At 46.4% G+C, this 11,152-nt stretch overlaps 1 protein-coding gene across 2 annotated transcripts in view; it reads left to right on the top strand.

Moving 5' to 3' along the window:
• The first annotated feature begins 6,370 nt into the window (after positions 1-6,370).
• Positions 6,371-11,152, top strand: part of FECH (ferrochelatase) — a 37,453-nt gene continuing 32,671 nt past the window's right edge. For both annotated transcript variants that reach the window (XM_006938940.4, XM_006938941.4), the window contains exon 1: positions 6,371-6,627. In XM_006938940.4, coding sequence (XP_006939002.1) covers positions 6,582-6,627 — 46 coding nt within the window. In that variant the 5' untranslated portion in view covers positions 6,371-6,581. The remainder of the gene's footprint in view (positions 6,628-11,152) is intronic.

The raw sequence follows: 11,152 nt of genomic DNA, 5'->3' as shown, positions 1-11,152 counted from the left end.
CTCTAAGGTCTCTATTCCACATTTTCTAACTGCATCTTCCCTGTTTCCTCCATATTGTTTTCTTCTACTTGGCTGGGTGTCTTTTTCCAGTTAGAGGCTCTCCTCAGTTGTCGGGCAGTGCTTCGTGGTTACCTGCCGAGAATTCCAAACAGGACTGGAAAGGCTTCCAGCGTGTGGGTAGATGTGCACCTGCTCTGCAGTGCACCTGCTGTCTTCAGCCCAGAGCCCTGGGCGGCCTCCCGGCAACCTCACCTCCAGCCGGCTGCTGCAGTTGGGGGGATCTGGGAAGTCTGACTTCTTTATCCAACTTTCAATCCGTCTCCTAGCATCCCTCTCTCCACCCCCACCCCCAGAGCCACCTGGTAGCGCCAATCCTGAGCCGCCTAGGGCTTCTGTCGTGTGACTCTCGATGGTTCTTAGGATGGCCAGCTTAGGGTTCTTGGGTTGCTAAGTCATTAGCCATTTATCCATCTGCCTTCCGGGTCCCAAAATTCTGTTGCAGTGGTTCCCTTTTCTCCCCACTCCTTCTAGGTTTGTGCTTGAAACCACCAGCACTGTCTCCTGTCTCCTACCTGTTCTCCCCACCCCACGTGTCTCGCGCTCTGTAGCCTGCACACCACTCGCTCAACTGTTTTCCTCAGAGCACAGCCCCCAGCAGGCTCCGCTTCTCAGGGACCGTCACGGCTATCCCCAGTCCGTGAGCCCCTCAGCTTTTAACTCTTAGTCCTTCCCCCACCCTGTGCAGTGATGACGTGAATGCTTTGCTCTTGGGTACTGTGTGCTTTTCTGCCTCCGTGGCGTCCCCTCACGTTGAAGACATTCCAGTTCCTCTCTTCTTGTAAGTTCTGAGACCACTTGGATGAAAAAGCATTCCTTCCTCCTCTCAGCCTGAAGTCATCACTGACTTTTATCCGGGAAACCTCTGGTCACCTCTAGCTCCCCCGCGGTAAACAGATCGATTTACTAAATAAACATAATAATTCCCTCCACCCCCCAAATCTCGGCTGAGTGTGAAAGGCATATCTCTAGGCATTAGAAGCAGAGGGCAGGGAGGTCTGAGGGTCTCAAAGCCAGGGCTTTCAGGTTCGGGTTGAGGGTTAGGGGGAGAACTGAGCCCAGATAAAGACACAGGGAAGGTGCTTTTTAAATATATTTTTATTAAATATATTTTATTAAATATATATTAATATATTATTATATATTGTATATTAATATTTACTGTTTTATTGAATATATATTATTAATATATTTTTATTAAAATATAACTTACAGAAAAGGTCACATATCATAAATGTGCAACTCCATGAGTTTCCACAAAGTGAATGCATTGTGTACCCAGCTCCAAGAATGCCCAGACAGAAAGGTGGAAAAAGGGCAGGATCCCTTCTTGCATGAAGCAGGGCCTCGGGGCTGGTTCTTCCGTGAGAAGTGATCCAGAAAATTGGCCTTGGGACCCAGAGAAGGACAAGGAAGGCTGCCATCTGCTCAGGGCTCTGCATAGGGAATGACAGCTTCCTGGAAAGAGTCAACGCCCCTGGTTTTTACACAACTGCCAGGAGCAGGAAAACCGAGCTGAGAAATGAACACCCACCCTGTCTAAGACTGGCGGGATCGAGTCAAACCAGAAAGTCTTTTAGGGATCCTTCCACCAGCCAGGGAGCAGAGAACTCTCTGGGAAAAAGCACTCTGACCCATATGAACTTAAAAAACCCCACAACCCAGAGAAGAAAATGAACGAATTTGGTCACACAGCAAGTGTCTTAATACTGGCTAAGGAGCTCCCATCGATTTCCCACACTGCAAAGTGAACCTTCTGAAACACTGTGGATCACTGCTAGAGGGAGATGGCTGGGGGGGACCACAGTGTTTCGTCACCTACAAAGTCTTGCATCAATAGGCCCAAGTTTCTTGTCGCTTACCCCACACGCTCTGCTCAAGACACATGGGTCCCCTTGCTGTTCCTCAAAAGCCTTGCTATGGGTTCCCTACCCCGCTCGCACTCTGTCTCTCTCAAAAAAAATAAACATTAAAAAAAAATTTTTTTTTAAATGGGGGTGCCTGGGTGGCTCAGTCAGTTGAGCGTCTGACTTCAGCTCAGGTCATGATCTCACAGCTGGTGGGTTTGAGCCCCACATTGGGCTCTGTGCTGACAGCTCAGGACCTGGAGCCTGCTTCAGATTCTGTGTCTCCCTCTCTCTCTCTCTCTCTGCCCCTCCTCCGCTCACACTCTGTCTCTCTGTCTCTCTCTCTCTCTCAAAAAATAAATAAACATTAAAAAAAATAAAAAATAAAAAAAGCCTTGCTATGGGTTGTGTCCCCTACAAAGACATGTAGAAACCCTCACCTCTGCTACTTGCAAATGTGACCTTATTTGGAAATAGGATCTTTGCAGATGTAATTAATTTAAGATGAGGTCAGTAGGCTAGGTCCCTAGGGTAGGCCAGTATTCAACAAGACCCCAATATGACTGGTGTCCTTATGGTTACGAAAGGACAGCCACAGAGAAAGTCCAGTGACGGAGGCAGAGATGGAGCGATGCAGCTACGGACCAAGTACGGCTGAGGATTGCTGGCCACCCCGGCAGCTGGGAAAAACAGGGAAGGATTCTCCTCTACAGATTTAAGAGGGAGCACGGTCCTGTTGGCACCTTGCTTATGGACTTCTAAGCCTTCAGGGCTGTGCATTTCTGTTGTCTTCAGCCACCTGGTTTGTGGTATTTTTGTCCCAGCAGCCCCAGGAAACTAACCTAAGCTTCAAATGTGTTCCCGCCTCGCTGGTCCCTCTGCTTGCAAAGCCCTTCGGCAGAGAGCCCCCTCGCTCTCCATGGGTCCCCGCTCAAATGCCACCTTTGCAGAGAGGCTATGTCCAGCTGCACCACTGAAACTAGCGCTTCCTGCCTCTCTCCACTCCTTTGCCTTTTTCACTTTTCTTTATGGTCCCTAGTCACGCCCGACATTATATTGTGTATCTTTCACTTATTGTCTTCCTTGCCGTCAAGAATGTAAGTTCCAGGGCGGGGGCTTGGGGGACTCAGTCGGTTAAGCGGCTGACTCTTGATTTCGGCTCAGGTCATGATCTCACGGTTCGTGGGTTTGAGTCCTGCATTAGGTTCTGCGCTGACCGTGCGGAGCCTGCTTGGGCTTCTGTCTCTCCCTTTCTCTGGCCCTCCCCCGCTCTCTCAAAAATAAATAAATAAACCTAAAAAGAAAAAAAAGAGCCTAAGATCCATGAAAGTCGAAAACAGTCTGGTTCATTGCTGCAAACTCAGTGCCTACTATGTACCTGACATAGGTAGGCTCTCCATGCTATTTGCTTCATAAATGAATGAGTTCCTTGAGAGTACATTTTGCTGTTTACTTTTTTATCCTTCCCGTTGCCTGATACATGCTTTGCTTATCGTGGACTCTCAGTAAATATGTATAGATGGACTAATAAATCCCTCATCACTCGTGGCTTAAGGCTCTGTGTGGTTAAGAGAGGAAGTCAAAATGCACACCACATTGGCCTGGATTTGGTGGCCTCTTTGCTGTAAAACAATTGTGGGGACAATCGATCAGATTTCTCTGAGTGATCATTACAGCTCACCATTTGTCTGCCTCACGCAGCCACGGTTTCTCTTGTGCTGCACACCACCCCTTCTTGCCCTGTTGTTTTTCTGATTAAGGAGACAGAATTGAGTAATCTAAATTTGGTGTGTGTAGCTCAGAGGTGCCAATCATGACAAATAATGAATTAGGTGATCCCCCTGCCCTTCCCTGAAGCATTGAGCTGAAACCAACAAGTTCATTTTATTTAGGACCAAAGGCTGAACTCAGAGGGCTGTCTGTGACAGGAGAGTGCTTTTTTTCACTAATTAAGTCACCCAGTTTCAGACAACCTTTCTCCTGTGCGGTGGGGGTGCGGCTTATCGAGTTGACCCGGAGACTGTGCCTTTGGCCTTCTGTTTGCTAAAACAAGTGGTATATACCTTTGTTACAAATACGTAAGCCAGAAAAAAATGCATTTATATGTACATATGCACACACACACACACACACACACAAATCTCTTATTGTTTTATAAATTTGCTTAGCTGTTTAAGGGGTTTTCTGGTTTCCTTAGTAAACCCACATTTAGAATTTCTGGGTGAAGGGCTGTGTTTTCTAATCAGTTTTGGAAACCACCAGTATAAAATGCATTTTATCTGCTTTCATTTCATAAAAACATAAAAATGTACTTGTTGGGAAGCTATTATATTTGATATTTGTGAGAAATAAGCCAGAGATTAGAAATAACAGTTTTTATGATACTCTCTGTTCAGGAAAAATAATGAAGTTCTGTTTCCACCTATAACCTATGAGTCTTAATATGTGCATCGGGGGGTTTTGTACATGAGGGATTTTGAATTTTTTTTTCAAGTGAGTAAAAATGAAAATATAAGATGTGAATAAAATGTATGCAACTACTAATTCGTTTTTTAAAATGTTATTATGTTGATATATTTCATAAAGCATGTGTTGCTGGTTCCTGGGCAGATACCTGTCCTAGCTGTTGATTATGTGAGGTTTGGCACCTTTGTGCATTGTCACTAATCATCAGCATTTCTCTAGGAGGGGCCAGAAGCCCCTTGTTATCTCCACTTAGCAGAAGGGGCACAGCCCTGGGGAGGCAGGGGTGACTTATCCAGAGCCTTCCAGACTAGCTAAGAGCCTATCCAGCTCAAACATCTAAAACCCTCAGTTAGCCTTTCCCAGTTCTCAGGACTTGTCTACACTTCGTCCAGCACAGCATTTCAAAACGTAGAGGCTTTCTGTGCAGCTTACTTAAAAGAAATGTGTTTAAGCTTTAGGTAGAGAAGTACATTATGAAGATCACCTCCAAAGGGCAAATTAAATGCATGTAATTTTCATTATGAGCGTAGAGAGTTAGCAGAATATGTAGGAGAGCAGTTTAGCACTTGGGGCAAGTTTTACTGTCCCTTTCTCAGGGGGCATCTGCTTGGATCTGAAGATCATGTAGGTAATATGAAAGGCACTTAATTTGATGTTTTATATTTGGCTTATAACCATAAGGAGGACCAACTTTAATAATAAACTAACCAGGAACAAATTTTAGCTACAGAAAAGTGGTTTTCAACTCAGACTCCATCGTCCCAAAATATTCCACATAGCTTGCCCCCCTACTTCCTTCAGGCCTTTGTCCAGATGTCAGTGAGAATTTCTCTGACCTATCTATTTCAGATTGCAGTAGAGTCTCCCCTTCTCCATCTCCCTTATATTACTTCCTTCTTTTTTTTTTTTATTTTTTTTTAACGTTTATTTATTTTTGAGACAGAGAGAGACAGAGCATGAACGGGGGAGGGTCAGAGAGAGGGAGACACAGAATCTGAAACAGGCTCCAGGCTCTGAGCTGTCAGCACAGAGCGCGATGCGGGGCTCGAACTCACGGACCGCGAGATCATGACCTGAGCCGAAGTCCGCCGCTTAACCGACTGAGCCACCCAGGCGCCCCATTACTTCCTTCTTTCTAACGCTCATCATCACCCCCAACAATACATATCCTGATTATTTTGTCTCTCCCTCAACCCTTGTCTTCTCTGTTCACTGCTGTTTTTCCAATGCACACAGTAGGTGGTCAATACTTGTTCAACGAATAAATAATGCCTGAGACCTTTCTGTTCCAAGGTTGGTCTTGTACTTCAAGGCGCACAGAACAGTGGGTACAGTTGGCAGGTGGAGGTGTGGGAATGCAGGAATGGCTAGAATTGAGAGCAGTGCCTGCTGCGTGTGCGGGATTGGGACCAGACAGCTACCTTGCGACGGTGCGCAGATATACGGGCAAACTTCGCCATGCCATCCCTCCCAGAAACCCATTTGCTGGACTGGCCTTCACTTTTCCTAACGTTCTCACGTTAGCAGTATAATGTTTGCTTTCTGGTCCCGCCTGTCAAACTGTGCTGTATAGAGATGCCACAGGGAAATTAAAGATGTCATTCACGAGTGTCTCATATAAAACAATTCCTTTTCCTATTCTGAAAACCAAGCTTATAACAAAGCAGGGTCGGCACAGTTGTACTATAACGAGGCAAGCAAACTGGAGAAGTGAGGCAAAAGCATTCTCATATCTAAGTCATAGTATTGAAAAAGTCTGGAAAGCCCTTTGCCGAGTTGTGGCGGCGGTTTCCGCCTTGGCCAGACTGGCAGATGCAACCAGGGCGTTCGTTCAGGGTGACCGGGGGCGGGAGAGGGGCTGCTGGGCTAGAACTGACGGCTGGTGGGGCGGGGCCGCTAGCACAGCCTCGGGCCCTTTTTACCCCTTCCACCCCCCCTCCCCCCCGCCGAAGGCCCCCACGCCCGGGCCAGCTGTCTCGAGGGGCGTGTCTTCCCCTGGCCCCGCCCCCGAGCCCCGGCTAGGCCCGGCCAGGCAGCGAATGAACGGGTGCGCCGCGAGGGCGCAGGGGGCCGCAACTTAAGATAAGGCGGCCTGTGGTGGCAGTGCCAGCAGCTCGGAGCTCTCCGGGCCGATACCCGGTCGCGCCGTCGTGGGAGGAACCCGAGTCCCGGGCCGAAGCTGCCCCGGGAAAGCTCTCAGGCGGCATCAACATGGCTGCGGCCCTGCGAGCTGCGGGCGCCCTGCTCCGCGATCGGCGTAAGTGAGGCTGTCGCGGCCGCCACCGCTGCCGGGGTCCCTGCGACGGCGTGGGCAGCGCAGCTCGCGCCGGGGCCCTCCGGCTTGAGGGGGTTCCGGGAGCGGCGCAGGAAGCTCCGCGCTATGGGGCGAGGGGCGACCTGGAGAAGGGACCGGAAAGGGGCCCTCCCCTGGGAGGGGCTGAAGGGGGGGCGGTACACGGGTCGTCTGGGGTCCCTGGGACGCGGCCAGGAGAGGTCCCGGAGCACCATGAGTCAGCGGGGTTACCGTGAGCAGTGCCGGGATTTATCCGCACCTTAGTTCTTATCTGTAAAAGCATAATAATGAACGTCACGGGTTGTGAGCATTATGGGAGGGAGGGTGTGTTACGGACCTACCACTGAGGACGGTAACTAAGGCATCATCATCGTCATCACCACGGACATGGGTCATGGGGTTCCCTCCCTGGTGATGGAGGTCGCAGTGTGCCCACTACTCCTCTGTCTTAGCCCCTGGCGTCACCCGGTGCTCACTTGTCCTTAGGCAGGCAGCACCCACTGCGAGGGAGTCTGGGCTAGTATTTCCTAGAGATTTTTGGAGAACGAGCAAGACCTAGTGACAACCCAACATGTTTCTCATGCAAATTTTGAATGTAGGGTGCTTCTAGGATGAGCTGAGGAGTTTGCGCGAGAAACACCTGGTTGGCACACTAACTCTGCAGCATTTTTAACTGTGACCCCTTGAGTAAGACACTCACCTGGCTTGAGTTTTGGTAAAGGTGAAAGGAGAAAGGTAATATACTTCACGGGCTTGGCATGAAGATTAGCTGGATGCCGGTAAAGCTTGGAGCACAGTGCCTGTCATGCAGTAGATATATTGAGACCCTTAAATGTTCAGTTATTATGTAAAAGGCTGGGGCACACTAAAATGCTTAGCATTTGAATGATGACCGGACACAGACCTGCTATATTTTTCTAAGAAGTTCCCAAATTCTTCAGTCTGGCACCTACTAGGAGGGAATGGAGAGAATCCACTTTGAATTTCCATATCTTATTACAGGTGCCTTTCTGAGGAAGATAGTAAAGACCCAGTTTGTGGTGAGGGCCAAGGCACAAAGGGTACGTGGAGCAAAAGGCATCTTTTTTTTTTTTTTTTTAAGAAGAGGAAGCACAGTACCAGTAATGTGCCTGAAAGATGTGTTGAATTAGCCTTTTCTTTCATCAGCCATTTCTGTGGCAGAGTCTTACAGGTTTTAGATTTGAGGTCATAGAACAATCTAAGAAGCTTTAAATGATTTGTTCCAGATTATAAGTAACTAAGCGGAAGGATTCAGAAACCATAGCAAATGTGGATTTGAAGTCCAATTGAATTATGAACTCTGATTTTTAAGATGTAGTTATAATACTTTAATCATCTTGTTGATATGAAGGAATTAACATCTGAGTTAGAAAAAATTGAGTAGTATTTCTGAAAACGAATTCTGAAAGTAAAAGTACAAAGTTTTACACTAAGTTTTTAGCATATTACAGAATCAATAAACTCTGACGTGGGCCACATACTGTGTATACTATATATATTTTTGAATTAGAAAGTTGGTAGACTAATGAATTATTGTTTTTTCTTTTTGCCTTTTCTTTCCAAATTTTCAACACTGAGCATATATGTCTCTTTCTTTCTTTCTTTCTCTCTTTCTTTCTTTCTTTCTTTCTTTCTTTCTTTCTTTCTCTCTTTCTTTTTAACGTTTATTTATTTTTGAGAGACAGAATGAGCAGAGGAGGGGCAGAGAGAGAGGGAGACACAAAATCCAAAACAGGCTCCAGGCTCTGAGAGTCAGCACAGAGCCCAACGCTGGGCTCGAACCCATAAACCATGAGATCATGACCTGAGCCAAAGTCAGACGCTCAACCAGCTGAGCCACCCAGGCGTCCGATGTCTTTCATAATTAGAAAAAGAATCTAGAATAATGAAGAAGAGTATCAATGTTTTAATTAAGGACATTAGAACATTTTGGTGCCATACCAGAAAATAATTCTTTTTTTAAAGCCTCCCCTCCCCAAATGTTTATTAATAATCACAATATCGGATGTTATTTATGTTCATTTTAACTTTCTAAACTTTATTTACTTATTTTTGAGAGAGCAGGGGAGAGACAGAGACAGAGAGGGAGAGAGAGAATCCCAAGCAGGCTTAGTGCCGAGCCCGACATGGGGCTCAAACTTGTGAACTGTGAGATCATGACCTGAGCCAAAATCAGGAGTCGGATGCTTAACTGACTGAGCCACCCAGTTATTTGTTAGTTTTTTAAATGTTACCTATTTTTATAAGTACCTTTTGAAATAAATCTCATCTCCTATGTGGTAGGAAGTGGCTCTGGGGTGCCTGGGTGGCTCAGTCGGTTAAGCATCCGACTTTCGCTCAGGTCATGATCTCATAGTTTGTGAGTTCAAGCCTCACATCAGGCTCTGCAATGCACAGCCTGCTTAGCATTCTCTGTCTCCCTCTCTCTCTGCCCCTGTCCCCCCACCCTCCTTTCTCTCTCTCTCTTTCTCTCTCTCAAAATAAATAAATAAACTTTAAAAAAATGGCTTCATTATATATTAAAGTACTTGTGTGCCTTGCTTTGTAACCTCCCCTGCCCTACCCCTAAGCATCCAAAATATTAAATAATTTGGTTTTGGAGAACCAGTTAATACCCATGAACCTCTTAAATCATATATATACTTTTGAATGCTTCACCTTTTGGGTTTGTCCAGGAGTTACGAAGTCTTGCTTTCTTTATATTCTCTTCTGCATTTTCCTAGTTTTATAGCTTTTATGGTTTGTAGGCCTTTAAAAGGTAGACCAGCAGTTAATGTCATAGGTAGGGGTAGAAGGGGTCCCTGGGTGGCTCAGTCGGTTAAGCGTCTGACTTCAGCTCAGGTCCTGATCTCACAGTCCATGAGTTTGAGCCCCTCATCAGGCTCTGTGCTGACAGCTCAGAGCCTGGAGCCAGCTTCAGATTCTGTGTGTCTCTCTCTCTGCCCCTCCCCCACTCGTGCTCCGTCTTTATCAAAAATGAGTAAACGTTTACAAAATTAGAAACAAATAAATAGGGTTAGAATACCTGGTCTCAGTTCATAAGTGGGCAAGTCCCTGCTGTTGAGTATTCTTACTTCTTAACCGTATGCAGTGTGCCAGGCACTGTTCTTGGGTCTGGACATAGATGTAAAGATTTTTTTTTCCTGATGTTCACAACAGCCCTGCAGGGTTGGCCTGATCACCATCATACAGATGAGAAAAGCGAGGCTTGGAGTAGTTCTTTGAGTTGCCCAACTACTCCCACACACAGCCTGTTTGGTCCTATCTGGGATTTCTGCTAGATGTCTCTGGCTCTGGAACATATGCTCTATGCTATACAATGCTGTCTATGCCCTTGGATTTCTCGTAAGCTGTGAACTGAGTGTCTTCAGGAGTCTCAGCTCGTCCTTTGTCTGAACAATTACTTAAAACTCCTTTAGCTATATGTCTGTTGGTCGTTTGGTCAGAGACTACTCTTAGTTTCTTTGGAACCTTCAGATCATTAGGGGAGAGGAGTGTTACAGAGAAGTCCTTGAGAGGGGGGTGTATTAACCCTATGTCCTGAGCACAAAGGATCCATTATTAGCAGCATTGCCTTCTGAGAATTTGTTCGGCCACAGAGAAGAGGATTTTGTTAAGTATAGGGCATGACAACTTGAAAAACTACCCTCCCAAATTGTGCTAGGAAATACTAACGTACTAGTTGATGACTCTGGTCTCACCCAGATTCCCTTCTGCCACTCCCTTTTTAAGATTCACAGGAGGAAGGCTTATCACCAGCAGTCAAATCATGTAATGCCTAAATTCTATTCTAGTACCCCATGGAATCCAATATCTCATTCATACCAGGAATCGCAGACATTGTGTCCTGATTGAGAACCCGGTTACATCTCATGCAGTTCAGAATTGAACTTGTCTAAAATAAGGGGCTGCGAGTTGGCTTGAGACTTCATTTGAGCAGAATTGAACTTCTATATGTCAATCTTTGCACTTCCACTTTGAGTTAATAAGGACTATTCAGCACAAGCTCACGTAATTGGCTCTGTTGGGAATGTGCACAATATGGAGAGTTGGAAATCTGGAGATACTATTCTCCTGTATTTTATAGGCAGGGTAGGTGAAAAAACATCAGAGCAGGTATAGTCCCTGTGCCCTAGACACTTCCAAATGAAACTAATGCCAGCACTAATCGTACGTGGCAGGTGCTGTGCAGAGTGCATCGCTGGTCTTATCTGCTGTAATCGTCACAAGGATCCTGATAGCAGGGTGTTGTCATTTTACCGGGGAAACTAAGGCTCGAAAATATATAGCCTGGCCCCAGTCACGTTGCTGGTAAGTGTCAGAGCTGCATGAGGTCAGAACTGCCGGTCCACAGCCCGAGTTCCTCACCGGGACTCCTCTGACTTGGAAGGAGGAGGAGGGCAGAGGGAGACTGATCTCAAGCTGGTTTCATATCAGCTGGTTTGAGAATGGGTCATGTGTACGGTGT

Source organism: Felis catus, chromosome D3 (assembly GCF_018350175.1).
Source record: "Felis catus isolate Fca126 chromosome D3, F.catus_Fca126_mat1.0, whole genome shotgun sequence".
Classification (NCBI taxonomy): domain Eukaryota; kingdom Metazoa; phylum Chordata; class Mammalia; order Carnivora; family Felidae; genus Felis; species Felis catus.
Note: the sequence above shows the minus strand (reverse complement) of the source record. Positions and strands in the feature narration are given on the sequence as shown.